Raw genomic sequence first — 15,498 nt, 5'->3', positions numbered from 1 at the left:
TGGGAAGTGAATTCACTAGCATTGTCAAGACGTATAGTCTTTAAAGGAAAATCTGGAAAGTGTGCTCTAAGTCTTATAATCTGAGCCAGCAACCTCGCAAGTGCTAGATTACGAGTTGATAAGAGACAAACGTGTGACCATCTTGTAGATGCATCAATTAAGACCATAAAATATCTGAAAGTCTCACAGGGTGGGTGTATCGGTCAACAAATATCAACTTGTATTCTTTCCAGAAAATTTATCATTTCCTTATTCACTTTGGCTGGTGATGGCCTAGTGGTTAATTTTCCTTGTGAACATGCTTCACATGTGAGGTATTTAGGGATAACTCTTTTATTTTTCCAATTGTGGCCATTTGAATTTGTTATGATTTTCCTCATCATCACTGATCCGGGATGACCCAACCTGTCATGCCAAAGAGTGAACTCTTCTTTGAGTTCTTTGTTCATCACGGCATTAGCCTCAACCAGACTAGTCTTAACATAGTAAAGTCCAGTCTCACATGCTGGTATAGTCTCAAGGACTCTTTTATTGCCTTGGGTGATATTATAAATCTGAAGAAATTCTTTATTTCCTTCACCCTTGGTTTCAATATGAAAACCATTAAGTCTTATGTCTTTGAAACTTAACAAGCTCCTATTAGAGCTAGGTGAGTACAATGCACATCTATCTCTAGATGTGTACCATTAGACAATAAAATGCATGCTTGGCCGCAGCCTTCGATTAGATTAGCTGTACCAGCTATGGTTGTGATGTCGGCTGTTTTATTAATCAGATTTATGAAGTATCGTTTGTCTCTCAGGATGGTATGGCTGGTACCACTGTCTACCACAAATGAGTCCATTCCACTTTTCATTCTTCAAAAACAATACATATAATTAATTATAATTTTTATGTATGGTATATAAATATATATATACATTTTTCGTATATACTTATTATATATTTATAATTTTGAAGAATAATTGTTTGGTATATAATCGATTTATTATTATATATACTTTTCTTTTATTTTACGATTATATATATATTTTTATGTATGTTTGGGTTTTTTTTTTCTTTCTTTTTAGGTGTATGAATATATATATAATAAATAAAAAATTTATTAATGCATAATATAATGTTTAACACCAAAACCAAACATAAAAAAATAAGAAAACACCAAAACCGGGGGAAAAAAAATAAAATAAAAAACTATGGAATTTTAATTCCTTATTTCAGAATGTCTGAAGTCTGAAACTCCATCTCGGTATCTTGGTTTGATCCTTCCTCTTTGTTCTGGACATATTCTGTGTCCTCTTCGTCATCATCTCCTTCATATCCTGAGTCTCGAACCATATGAGCTTCCGGTTTCTCTGTTAGACTTTTGATATAAAGTTCACATAGGTGCTTAGGAGTACGGCAGTTCTTTGCCCAATGGTTCCCCATACCACAACGATGGCACAAATCAGTCTTGATCTGAGGTTTAAGCGACACACTACGGCCACGACCACGACCACGGCTGAAGCTTGGTGTGTTCCTGCGACCACGTCCTCGCCTGTGTGCGTTAAACGTGCCACTTCGTCCTCTACCTCTACCACGGAATGAGCCGGGTTGGTTATTATGGTGGACAAGGTTACTCTCTTTCTTTTGCTCTATAGCAAGTTTAGAGATGTCAGGTAATGGAGCCGTTCCCGGAGGCCTCATCTCACTGTTTTTCATTAACAGTTCATTATTGGCTTCAGCCAACAAGAGACATTCGATCAACTCAGTGTATGTGGTGAACTTTCTTTCTCTGTATTGCTGTTGCAATACCATGTTACTGGAATGCATTGTAGAGAAAGTCTTATTAAGCATCTCGAGTTCAGTAACTTTTTCACCACATAATTCCATCATGGAAACAATTTTAAACAGGACAGAGTTGTACTCGTCTACTGTTTTATAGTCCTGGAACCTCAAGTGTTTCCAGTCATATGGAGCCCTTGGAAGTATCACCGTTTTTTGGTGGTCATAACGTCGCTGTAAAGCGTTCCAAAGGTCCAATGGATTTTCTATGGTTCTGTACTGAGTTTTCAAACTCTCTTGGAGATGATGGCGTATTATATAAATAGCACTGTATCGATCTTTATCACTGGACTTATTGTCACTGATGATCGTATCACCAAGTCCTTTTGGTCGTAGCATGATCCTTGCATCAAGTGTCCAATCAAGGTAATTTTCACCATTGCTTTTCAAAGCAGGGAAGTCGAGATTTGCCAATTTAGAAATCTGAAAATTTTTATTTCCCCCACTAGATATAATCATACGACATATATATATATATATATATATATAAATTCAGTTATATATATATATATAACGAGCTATGCATGATAACGAGATGAATAGAGCAATATATAATACAAACAATATACGAACTGTGCATGATCATTAATTAGTCGGTTTGAATAAATGAACAGAGCAATATATATATATAATGTAAACAACAGAGCAATATATATATATATGAAACAGAGCAAGCGAGCATATATATATGTGAAACAGAGCAAGCGAGCAAATATGTATGTGAAACAGAGCAAGCGAGCAAATGAGTATTCGGTTCGGATCAAAACAGGCGGATGAGTGATGAGTGGCAGCATCTAACTACGATGATCAGTTCGGATTTCATGAAAAAAAATGAATGATCTATAGCTTCTATCAGACGAGCTATGCGGTAACACTTATGATGCAAAATAACAGGCGCTATGATGCAAAAAATATGCAAACAGATCAAACGAGCTATGTATTGACATTAATCAGTCGAGTTATGCAGTAATGAGCAAAACGAGCTATGCAATATATATATATATAATGCAAACGATATACAAAAACGGAGCAATATAGAACGTACGGTTTGTGACAAGCGAAACAGAGTATTGAATTTTTATGCGAACCAGAGCAAACGGAAACTAGACGATATCTATATGTGAGAAACAGATCAAACGAGCAAGATGATATCTTTATGTAAAACACAGAGCAAACGTGACTGTGAAGCTATCTTAAAAAAAATAAACGAGAACGACGATAGCTTTGGATTAACAGATCACGCAATAACAGATAAGGGTTTTTATTTTGTTTTCTTTGCAAGTCATGTTGGCTAAATATAGCTACATGAATGCGGTTAGGGTTTTAAAATTTGTACTCGGGTTCTAGTATAGTTATCGATGATACCTTCTCCTTTTGATGGGTTGATCGGTCTATGAGAATGAGATCGTCGAAGCTTTACTTCTTCTCGTCGAAGATCACTTCTCGTCGTACAGATTACTTCTCGTCCGGAGCTTTGCTTCTTCTCGGAGCTTGCTTCTCCTTGTCAACGAACCGGGAAGAGGAGGCTATTAGCTAGGGTTTCTAAGAGCAAACGAGCTGATAACGTGTTTGATACTATGAGAAAGCGTAGTTTTATTATTGATCAAGTATGTGTATATATACTTGATACACATATTTATCTTCTCAATAAGATAAGTACAAGAAGCAACAATAAGATAAATATGAAGTTAGATATGTCGAGCATAATATAGGTATATAACATAGATAAATTTTTGTGTTCCATTGGAAATTAAACAACATACTATCTTTTTGAACATGAACTATGATGAAAAATGGCCAAAAAATATTAGGTGATCTGATGTTCTATGTTGCAGTTTATGATCGCAAGATAAGCAAATATGATCATATATGGACCTGGGATTTACTATCCAGGATTCAGATCCGATCCGAGATCTGCTCCGGATCCGTTCTAAGAATAGGATATCCGGATGTCCGGGTCAGAATAGTAAAATCTCGGATCTGTCAAAACCGAATTCGGATCCGGATATCTTAATTTTTGGGTCCGCATATCCTGATTCAAATTTGTGTGTATTTAAATATAAATATTGTGGAACTTATTTATTTCTAGGTCAAATAAACTACTTTAAATAAACCACAAATATAAATATTGTGGAACTCATCTGAGATATAAATATTGTGGAACTTATCGATTTCTAGACCAAATAAACTACTTTAAATGTTTTTTTTGATTGTGATTTAATCACTGATAATTTGGTAGTAAAACTTAAATAGCTTGACGCTTGTTATTACAATAACTTCTCTTTTTAAATTTTTGTCAGAAAAACCTCTTTTATACTATGTAATTAGCTGTTTGTCCGCGATTTAACGGAAAATAATATTATACGGAGAAATGTATATTATGTTTATAATATTACAATCACTGAAAAATAATGAAAGATATAAAAATTTAAATTTTTAACTTTGAATTGTTTGATTATCAAAAATTTCAACATATATTTTTAGAAGATCTTGACAGTTCAACAATATAAATATAAGTCACTAAAAATCTTTCTATGAAACCCCTATTATAAATTTTCTTACTCTACTCTTCATAGAAGAAAAAAATATTTTTTTTTAGTTTCAAAATGATGATCAGAGGTTATTGTAGTTCCAACATCAGAATTGCTGCTTTATTTTACTTATATTTTTTATTTGTTTGATTATTTTTAAGTTATTTTAAATGTAATAAAATTAATTTTTCTTTTATATTTTTTCTGAAATATTTGTCAAAAACAAAAGTTTTAAATATGATTAAAGGTAATAACATTTTAGTTTAAATAGGAACAAGGTATTCGTAGTTTAAATATGATTAGATTTTGATCCGCGCTCAGAAAGCGCATATATTATTTTTCACTTTTATGAAATATATTATTTGTTTGTAGTTATTAAATGTATTTATCTTAGTGAAACTTTCTTTATAATAAATTCGATACATAGAGTGTCTCTCGTAAACTATGTGCTTCTCTTGGCTTTGTTTTATTCCCTCTCCAATCAACATCTTTATTTGACTTGTTGTTAAAATAAATGATTTTAGAACGCAACTTTACAATACTACATTGATATTTTGTTTAAACAATGTGACATATTTATATATTAATTAAATATATACATTGTAATTTAAACTAAATTTTGTATATTTCAAAAATATATTACTATGTATTTTTCATGTCAATATCAAAGCTGGATAAAAAATTCTAATCTGAAGAACCGAACCGATCACGATCCGAAAGAGTAATACCAAACCCGAACCAAAATTGATTAAATATCTAAATTATTCAAAATTTTGATATTTAGACAGCCGAGACAATAACCAATTCGAAACAAAGTTTTTTGAATATCAAAATGTATCCAAAAAAGATTTATATACTTATATATATTAATTATTTTTAGTTTTAGTGTATATAAAAACACCCAGAACATATATGATACTTTTAGGTTGGTTTAAATATTTGAAATATATAAAATAGTCAAATATGAATATCTAACATAGTGGAAGTACACTCAAAAGACCAAAACTATTTAAAATAATTATTGATTTTTGATCCAAAATTTAAACCAAACTAATTTATATGTTAAGTTTAGGTATTCTAATATATGTTATTCAGATTTATATACAATATATTATTTTATTTATAGACTTTAAGAAATTCAAAACATATAATGAATTTTAAAAAATAATTTAAATGGGTTATCGAACCCGAAGTGAACCCACAAAGATCCGAATATAATTCGAACTGAAATTTTAAAATATCTGAATGGGGTGAAATATTTGACCTCGGAAACCCAAAACTCAAGCAGATCTGAAACAAACCCGATACCTGAACGTCCGGTCCTAGTCATAATTCGAACTGAAATTTAGAAATATTTGAATGAGGCTGAAATCTTTGACCATGAAAACCTGAAACTCAAACAGATCCAAAACGAACGGGAATGGATACCTGAATGCTCAACCCTAGTCACTATTATGTATCATATATATGTCATCATATAATTAATTGTATTGGTCCATCATATAAATAATAGAATAGCATTTTGACATCAAAAATATTTTTTTGGTCCATCATATAAATAATCATATAAGTAATAGTATTTTATATGTATCATCTTATAAATAATCATATATATTATATTCTTAAAGTTTAATGTGAAATATAAAAACCATAATTTTAGTTGGTATATAAAATTAATCTTTTTGTTATATTTTCTTCTATATATTGAAAACTTTTTTTAATAATGGTTATTTGAAAATATTTTAGTAAAAATAAATTTTTGAATATATGCATATTTTAAATCAACTATTGATATAAATCAACTTTAAATTATTATTTTGATTTGAAATATATATATAAAATTTAAATTTTATTTCATGATTATTTTAGACAAAACAATGTTTTTAAGTAATTAGATTAGTGCATTATGTATATTTTAAAACTGATATAATGGATTTCTAATTTTTATTAATAACATAAGCCATTATTTTTTTTCTTCTTGACATACTTTTATCCATGTTTCAAAGTTTTATTTTTTTTGCATTAGTTTTCTATGAATTATTATTAATTTTATGATTTTTTTCTTTTGAAAATTGAACTCTTGAAATTTTTATATTTGACTAAACTAAATAAGGTAATAATAATATTTTTAAAAATTGTTTTATATAATATACTATTTATATTTCAGTTTGTGTTTTTATTTTCACCATAAAGAATTGTAAATATAGTGACATAATTGTAAATAAAAAGAAATATAGAAAGGATGTTGTTTAATTTATTATAAAAATAATGGCTAAATTTTTAAATAAAAAAAAGTATTAAATATGTTATTCATGTTTCTAAGCAATTCTCATTTGTTATTAATTTATTAAAAATACAATGGCTAAATGTGTAAATAAAAGAAAGTACACATCTCTACTATCCATATTGCCAAACATATCTTATTTATTCTATTTGTTTCCAAACATCTCCAATTTGTACTTCAACTTTAATAATATAGAAGATTATTAGATTCTTGGTTAGTTTTGGTCTAATCCTGCTTGATTTGAATAACATATGGAAACTTCACCCATCGAATCTTACAAATAATAACCGCTCAATACTTCAATAATAAAGTCGCAACAACAACAAATATATTATCTCAAAATGTATACCCAACCATGTCTTAATAAGACCACCCCTTACATAACAGATATACAAAACTCAATATAATATTTTTATAAGAAATTATACATCAAAGGTATACTGTTAACACGTACGGGAGCCAACAACTACACCAATCCGCCAACCACTCAACACCATAGCTTCTAACAAACAGCTTAAGTGGTCACATAATATGCTAAACCAACTAAAGCATCACCCCAAACACCCCCTCAAACCACGGCTATGACAGAATGATCAACCAATCGCTCCCAACATCTAACATATTTCTCGACATCATTGAATGACACATTAAGATATTTTAGGAAATAACAACAATCCGCGCGAAGTGCAGGAATACCTCTAGTCATACAATAAATTGGAAGTAGGCAACTGCACATTATTTAAGGCATCTAAATAACATTATGAAAAAATTACAGCTAATGATTTATGAAAATAACTATTTGTTGTTTGTCAAGGTTCACTTCAAAGTTCAAATAGTCACAAATTTTAATATTTAGGAAAGTATCTTTACAATATATTCAAAAGGCACCTCTACAAAATTTTAAAATATTAAACTCTAGTAATTTTTGTGTATATATAAAACCATTTTCGTTTACATTTTTAATACTTATCTATTAATAAATAATATTATATTTTCAGAAAATTTATATAAAATAGTATGAAACACAAAAATAAAATTTAAAAATCATAGATTTTATTTTGTAAATATATAATATGATAAAACTAATTAAAATATATAATAAACTGAATTACCTTAATATTTTAAGACAATTCTTAAGATTATTTTTAAAATATTTAAAATAGATATGAAAATGAATGAAATAACAACTCCTTTCAAACATATACAATTTTTAGGATGAATATTTTGACAGCCCCTCAAAAATTTATGCAATATTTGGAAGGAAAATATATATTTTACAGGAATTATTGACCGTTTTGGTTCAGAAGTACCAAACCGAAGAGAGGCCGAGGGAGAACTACAAACTGGAGGAAAATTCGGTTCCTACCCGAAACGGGAAACTAGACACGTTTAATAACAATATTGCTTCTAGTCGAATAATTAGATCAATTATTTTCCATATACACACACAATTAGGTTTCCACATGTATGTTCACTAATAAAAGTGATTTAATCATCAGAAATAAAAGGTACTAAAAAGAAGTTAGAAGATGCAATTTTTTTTTTTTGATTCGGCCCAAAAACAAAGCAAAATAGATCATACACTGTAACAAAATGAATTAGAAGAAAAACCACAACTTGCAAAATTACAGCAAAGATATCACAAGAAACACAAGACGCACACGTACCCATATACAAAATGAACAATATTTAATGAATATAAACCCCCCAAAGACGCGAGGGGATTACCAATGAACCACGAGCACAAAGTGGCTCGTTAGGTGTCTGGGTCGATAGGGGCACCGGTTCTAGCCTGTGAGATCCTGTTTGCGTAGATGGTCACTAGGCGAACCTGTGTGCTGTTTAGACCTTCCAAATACGGCAAAAATGCTTTCCCAAGCATTATATATATGTCTACCAGACAGAACACCACTGTCTGCGACAACAACACAAATCACAAAGAAGAATATAAGTTATTGGTCGAAAGTTACCGTTCTTTTTAATTCCCGATTCGTTTTTTACCTTTCGGACATCTGCACTTTGGTTCCCAAATGCTTCGAAAACCGCAGGCAAGAAAGAAGACAACTGATCCATTAGTTCCTCTTGCGAGAGCCTACCCACAAGCTGCGTACACAAGAAAGCTATGTGTCAGTTTCAGTGAATAAAACTGCATTGCATGTATGCAAATTTGTATAACCAGCCCCACGAAATGTTACCTTAGTTAAGCAATTGATGCAAGCGACGAGAGTTTTCTCATCTTCTGTAACCAATTGTGGCACAATAACCTGAAACAAAGACATCACTTAGATGAAGTACAAAACCAAATGGGGCTGCTGTGAGAAGAAGGTAACTCTTAGCTACATACACTTAAGCATCTGAAAGGATCATATTGGGACAAAACCGTGGTCAAACATTGCTCAGCTTCACTGGAAACCTGAAAGGATATTATCATTATACGAGGAGATCAGGAGTCACTCAAAAATATAAGTATGCGGTGGAATGCACAAGAATAAGGTTTGAGCATGTAATATGTTACTTTTGGAATAGAGTCCTTCGAGACATGAAGCAGCTTCTCAATCACTATCTCAACCGAATCTTCCATGGCATCTTTCTGAAATTATCAAGTGAGATATATACAAGTAAGAAAAGGCATTCGTAATTTAACAGAACTGGAACACCATCAATGTGTTAGAGACGATTTATTCAATGAGAAAAATAACAAACCTGGCTCTTTAGCATTTCAGATATCAGCGAAAGAGCAACTTCTCTGACTGACAAATCTTCGTCATCGACCACTTCAAGAACAACCGTCAATATTTGATTGAAGTACTGAGACAATATAAAGAGGGAAATATCTATTAGGACTGATAAGCAAACGTATACGGTAAAGTCACTTTGAACAGTAGATGACTTCTGACTCAAAACAACAAGACGAATAAGAATCAACGACAAAACAACAAATAGTTAAATACAGCTGCTACCATATGGCAATAAGAATCCGTGGCCTGGCTTGTAAAGTTTCTAGTCATAGGTTAAGAGCCTTATAAAAAGGAAACCCACCAGCTAAGTTTATCAACCCACATTTTTCTTGTCTTACCTAATCTTGTTTAGCCCAGTAATAATATCATGTAGTAACTTAAGATATATTTAGTAACTACATTATTTCAAATAGAATTGTTTCCTATAAGTTATAAATGTCAGGACCAATCACCTCCGACGAGTGTTACTAGGGTTCATAGATATACCTTGGTCCAAACTGATTCTTCGTTAGCTACAGAGGCTTCAATTAGTTGCTGGAGTCCAGATATCTTGCTTGAAGAAGGGCTTCCATCACTCGCATTGATCTGTAAAAGCATAATCATCAGACATGCTTTAAAGCACCATAAGAGAAAATGATAAAGTGAATTAGCAGATGCGACAATCGTTACTTACCATATGTAGAATCTGAGGAATGCTAGGTCCAGATTCCGGTGTTGGACTAACCTTAATAGATGAGAGCATGTAATGACTCAAATCTAATTCGCGGGAAACCTCATTTTCATGTCTTTCTTCCATGGAATCAGCGTTTGTCATATTCATACCATTCTTCTCTAAACGTGGTGGAGATAAGCTATCAAAGTTTTCAACCTTGTCTGAGCTTCCATTAGGGCTAGTTCTTGATATCAAATTCTGACCAGCTGAAGTAAACGTGTAATCAGAATCCTTTTGGTTCAACACATCACTAGCAGAACTTATCCCACTTCTGAAGTTGTGATACAGCTTTTCCTGAGTTCCACTGTAAACACTTTGACCAACAACACCACCAGTGACCGTTGTTGGCTCCTGTGAAGAACTCCACTTCCTACCACTATCACTGTCAACGGAACCCCCAGAATACCTGCCAAGGAACATATTCTTCTTGGAAGCACCTGGATATCCTTCTTCAGATGATGTCCCAATGGCATCAGAGGGGTCATAAGACTTTATTCTCTGTTTCTCCTTCTTACTCTGCATATAATTTAATAAGTCCACCTCAATGCGGGGAGTATACTGTTTGAGGGCTCTTCTCAAGGAGTTTTGCTCCTCAACCGACAAACTAAGAATGTAATTTAGAAGTCCCGCAGAATCATAGTGATTGTAAACCGATATGATACAAGTGATGGAAGCTTCTTTCAACTTGGTATTCTTGTCGCGTGTTAAGGGTGTCAATTTTGCCAGCCACAACTTTAGGATGCCACTATTACCCGAAATTTCAGGGTTGCCAGCGTACCTGTTGAAGGAGTTGATGGCAAATTCGATCACGGCTAATTTAGCCTTCGGTGATCTCTGCTCATCCAGTGAACGAAGCAACGCAGGTAAAAGGGAATCTACGCTGTAGGTTTTGCTGACAATATCCAGGGTTGAGGAGCAAGGCTGTCTAACTACCTCTTTAGGATCGATTAGCCTTGAAAACACATGTGGTAAGACTCTTTCCATGTAGCTCTCAAAAGGCTTTCGGCAAGATGGTATAAGATCCGCGAGTGTCGACAATGCTGCTTGTGCAACCTTGTGGTGAGGATCGTCCAAATGCCGGAGAAACAGTTTCATTACTTTCTCAAAATTTTGGATTACTTCTTGAGCACCTTTGGGGCCTTGTTGCAGTAGAGTTTGGAGAAAATTAAAAGCAGCAACTCTAGCATTCCAATCAGAACTTGAATTCAGTCCATCGTTAAGGGCCTCGTTCAGAGATGCTGGACCATCAACATAATTTGACATGTCACCAACTTGCAGTTGGCTATCATCGAAACTCCTCGTCCTGCCTGCGGACAATCTTCCCCCAACATTTTTCCTCAAAAGTGGCCTCTGGAAATTGGGAACGTGACTGGCGTTTGAATCCCTGAATGATGAATCTCTATAAGCGCTATCCATCTGCTGTCTGTCTAAATGACCTACCATAAACCGCCTAGCATCCCTTGCATCATTGTTGTCCTCAAAAGAACTTCTCTCGTTTCTCTCTGAGACCCTTTTAGCTGTCAAGGATGAAAAGCTAGGATGAGACTCGGACAACAAATTGCTGCGGTGTGATTGCCTTCCTGAGTCCTTCGAGGCTTGTATCTGGGTGATGATATCTGACAAACCAAGGCCACCACTGCGATTACTGACTCTGTTAATGCTAGGCATTGATTCAGCAGCTGTGCTATTTGTGAGAGTGTTGGATGCTGGAACAGAAGCACGGAATGGAGGATCACGAGACGATGGAGGGTCAACTCCTGCACTAGGGGATAAAAAAGACAATTTAGCTGCGCTAGAATGTTTTAGCTTGTGTCAGAGAACGTTTCGAAAACAAGATATACTCTCACAAGGAAAGAAGCTCAATACCTAGATCCAAACTACTCGAACGAAGGGCTGCTGGATTCTGTCTATCGGATACATGCAGTCCTCGGAGCATACTTTCAATTGCACTAACCTTCTGCTTGCTTGATTGTAACACGCTTTCCAGACTACGTTCAGAACCTTTATTGAGATCCTTTGACTGGGATAAGAGTAGCCCAGAAGAAAGAGATCCTCCTGAGGATAAATTTGAACTTCTATCCATAGCGACTATGGCTGATGTCCCATAGCCAGGTAAATTAGATGGAGCAGACGTCTGAGAAAATGAAGGCTGGGAGTGTCTCTCACGGACAGATGGCGAGGCATGTCTCCTATGACTTCCACCTTCTTCTTCATTTATTAGCTGAGAACATATGGAATGCATTATTAAGTCTGATAATTGTAATAAGCAGAAATATAGACAGTTGAGAAGCCTTACCCTTTGAATGACAGGGTCAAAGGAGGAAAATAAACGACGAGAACGATCCGGCCAAGTTTTAGCAAACATTCTGTAGCACATTCTAGCAGTTGCCCGTACCTGTTATTCAATATATTAACACCTTCCAATGATACAAGCGAGAATGATCGATGGGCAATACAATACAAGAGATTCAAATCATTTGATACTAAGTAACTAATGCAAACCTATATCCTATTACTTGCACTGAACCCTAATGACTGCCTTCCCACGCAGATGAAACAAGGGACCTACCTCACTCATAGCATCTGCAACACAGCATCTAATCAGATCTTCGTATAAATCAACTGACCGCTGAATTTCTGGAGCATCAGGCCAATGTTCGAGTGTTAACAGTGCATATTCACAACACCTGTATAAAAACTGGGGTCAGCCTCCATAAAATCAAAAATCTTATGATTGATACGAAGGCCGTAGTATACCTTGCTCGCAAAACTGCATTACGGTCATGTTTTGCTGCCTCAGCTATGCGAGGAAGCACACGGGCAGCTTTGCAGTTACGCAGCATCTGGAATAGCAAGAAAGCATAAGTGTAAGCGCAAAACTTAAAATCGCAGACAAATCTTCTAGAAGACAAGATCTTAAAAGCTAATAATTTACCGTTTTTATGCAGTTATCAGCAGATTCTGCAATTACAAGAACCGTGATCACAACCAGCTTGAAAAGTACCTGATTACCATATAACAATATTAACATGAATGTATATGCATTTAATGTCACAAAGCATATAGATGACAGGGGTTTAAGCTTACTGGAATAAAAATCTCAGCGCAAGCTTCAAAATCACCCAGTAGCTCTTTTGATAAGAGACACAAGAGATGGCAAGCCTATGTACACGAGAAACAGCATATGAAGGACACGCAATGACAGAGATACAAAACTATATAATATAAGGCCGCCTTAAACTACTATACCGTTCACCACTACTAGAACTAAGCAAACTGAATTATTCTGGTTAAAATGAGTAAAAACAATACAAAGATAGCACCGGCCACAGTAAAAAGAATGAGTTCCAATAAACTAATGAAAATTGCACTCCTCACGACATGTCAACTACTCAATTTGTCTCCATTGTTGGGCAAAGAAGAATCACAACGAACTCTAAATCTTAATAATAAAATATCAAAGCGACAATTTATCAAACCTGCTTAACAATGGTAGACCTCCTGTCAGATAACTGTGTACTTAAGGGACCAATAAGTTGCTTCAGGAGACCTCGAAAACAAGAGTAGTCAGTCGCACCTTCAACAGAGAAAGATTTCATCAGATGTGAGCTGTGACACTGACTAACCGAAAATGTCATGGATAGCGGTCAAAGCAAAAGAGACGGACAAAAAAAGGAGATGATTAAAGTACCTCCCGCAACAAGTCCTTCAACCCTCCGCATAGCTGAAATACGCATTGACCAGTCTTTCTCTGGGACAAGTGTTGAAGCAATTTTCTCAAATTCTCGAATCAGCTCCTTTTCTGAGTACACTTTGATCGGCTCGATTGGTTTCTCGGTGATGTCAGGATCTCCTGAAATGCACAGATACAAAACAAATTAGCTGAGATAGACACAATACAACGCCAATTTTTAGACAAATCCTCGGGGAAAAGATCTTAACCTCCAAATAAAGAATTCTCTCTTGTGGAAGTCTTTGCCTTTGGACTGCTCTTCTTGGGATTGACACTTGAAGCCTTAATCTCATTAACAACATGGTGGCTACTACGGCTATCTGTAGAACGCTGTTGTGGCTCAATGCGCTCCAATCTAGCATTAATATCTTTTACCTGATTTAAAACAGAGAAGGGGTTAAGCAAACGGCAGTTATACTATTCTTCAACAAAGCACACTAAGCCATGATGCAGATAGATATGGAATACATATGCTAGAACTGCACAGGGATGAATCTTAATCTGAGATTTACCATATAAGATGGGAGATGGTGGCGCTGAAGCTCTTCGCGAAATTGATTTCCACCCTGCATGTACATCTCCTGAGAGAAAACAGAAGTGAGATATTAGAAGCAAAAACACATGAAATCTCTAAAACAAATAGACAGGGCTCCACAGATAAATTGATGAAACTCTCTACACGAAGTTTACTGGATTCACTACTACCTAGTTCATAATACTGTAATTTGAGGTGCCTCAATGATTAGAAACTACTCAATCAAAACAAGTTAAGAACTTTACCTCAATGCACAGAATTGCAGCTTCCCTAACAGCTTGATTCGGATCATTTAACATCTGAAGTATCTGTTAGATAAGAAAAGAAACACTATTTTAAGATCGTTCGAACTAGATTTGACAACATCCAATCAATACAACCAAGAAACACTGTTGATTCCTTTTTACCGGAGAAAGAATAACACGCTGGAGAGGGAGCTCGGTGGATGCAAAGAGACCAATGGCAGAAGTGACAGTACGAGCAAACTCTTCCCTAACTCTCCAACTCTTATGCAGCCAACCATAGGAACCTGCTCTTTCCACTATAATCGTCGGAGATGAAACCTTAAAGAAACAAAATAAAGAAACTGTTATGTCAATGCCAAAAAAGGAGGAATAGATAATAATAATAATAATAATAAATACTAATTTGACCTCCATGAGAGTTGTCAACAACCGCCTCGCCGCATCCCTAACCGGTTGTTTGCTGTCGCCAAGCCGCTCCACGACGGCAGGGACAAGCGCGTTCAAGTGAAGCTTCAGATGCTCGCCGGCGAGGACGGCGGCGGAAGCGAGGGCCTGAAGCGCGCCTTGGGAGACTCTGAAATTGCTGTCCTTGAGGAGATCCAAGCAAGAATCGACAAGCGAAGTCACTTCCGAGGGAGTCAGGCTCTTTCTAGAAGCTTCGAGGAGCTGGTGGAGACGCTCCACAGCAGCCATGCGCTCCTTGGTGTCCTTGGCTCGCGCCATTTCCAGAGCTTCCTCCATGACCTAGCAATCCCCCCGATCTGGCTCTCCTCCCTTCAGATCTGCCCTATTCCCCCAAATCAAAACCGAATCGATGAACAGAGAGAGAGAGAGAGAGTGCCGCTTAATTACTTTTAGAAAGTGAGAAGAAGAGTAAAGATGACTCTAGTTGAGAG

At 35.1% G+C, this 15,498-nt stretch overlaps 2 protein-coding genes across 2 annotated transcripts; both read right to left on the bottom strand.

The window, feature by feature from the left end:
- Nucleotides 1–1,174: 1,174 nt before the first annotated feature.
- Nucleotides 1,175–3,396, bottom strand: LOC108808123 (uncharacterized). The gene is made up of 2 exons (XM_056988207.1): nucleotides 3,190–3,396; nucleotides 1,175–2,247 (listed from the first exon to the last, which is right to left on the bottom strand). The coding sequence occupies exon 2, from the start codon at nucleotides 2,161–2,163 to the stop codon at nucleotides 1,213–1,215; it is 951 nt and encodes a 316-aa protein (XP_056844187.1). The 5' UTR covers nucleotides 2,164–2,247; nucleotides 3,190–3,396; the 3' UTR covers nucleotides 1,175–1,212.
- A 4,771-nt stretch (nucleotides 3,397–8,167) lies between these two features.
- Nucleotides 8,168–15,498, bottom strand: LOC108812043 (CLIP-associated protein). Its single transcript, XM_018584186.2, has 21 exons — nucleotides 15,011–15,498; nucleotides 14,765–14,920; nucleotides 14,603–14,665; nucleotides 14,335–14,403; nucleotides 14,032–14,197; nucleotides 13,781–13,942; nucleotides 13,569–13,666; nucleotides 13,177–13,251; nucleotides 13,025–13,093; nucleotides 12,847–12,932; nucleotides 12,659–12,776; nucleotides 12,386–12,484; nucleotides 11,956–12,310; nucleotides 10,051–11,846; nucleotides 9,864–9,962; nucleotides 9,343–9,447; nucleotides 9,155–9,229; nucleotides 8,984–9,052; nucleotides 8,835–8,903; nucleotides 8,641–8,742; nucleotides 8,168–8,554 (listed from the first exon to the last, which is right to left on the bottom strand). The coding sequence occupies exons 1-21, from the start codon at nucleotides 15,341–15,343 to the stop codon at nucleotides 8,396–8,398; spliced, it is 4,323 nt and encodes a 1,440-aa protein (XP_018439688.1). The 5' UTR covers nucleotides 15,344–15,498; the 3' UTR covers nucleotides 8,168–8,395.

Source organism: Raphanus sativus, chromosome 6, assembly GCF_000801105.2.
Source record: "Raphanus sativus cultivar WK10039 chromosome 6, ASM80110v3, whole genome shotgun sequence".
Classification (NCBI taxonomy): domain Eukaryota; kingdom Viridiplantae; phylum Streptophyta; class Magnoliopsida; order Brassicales; family Brassicaceae; genus Raphanus; species Raphanus sativus.
The sequence above is the reverse complement of the archived record's forward strand: the minus strand, read 5'-3'. Positions and strand labels throughout refer to the sequence as shown.

What these genes read in the sequence shown, in the direction of transcription:
- LOC108812043 (XM_018584186.2), bottom strand. Translation starts at nt 15,343, where the DNA reads ATGGAGGAAGCTCTGGAAATGGCGCGAGCCAAGGACACCAAGGAGCGC. An exon ending in ACCATCTCCCATCTTATATG is followed by an intron (nt 14,198 to 14,334) that starts GTAAATCTCAGA and finishes GTTTTAAATCAG; the next exon opens with GTAAAAGATATTAATGCTAG. An exon ending in AAAGTGCAGATGTCCGAAAG is followed by an intron (nt 8,555 to 8,640) that starts GTAAAAAACGAA and finishes TTGTTGTCGCAG; the next exon opens with ACAGTGGTGTTCTGTCTGGT.
- LOC108808123 (XM_056988207.1), bottom strand. Translation starts at nt 2,163, where the DNA reads ATGCTACGACCAAAAGGACTTGGTGATACGATCATCAGTGACAATAAG.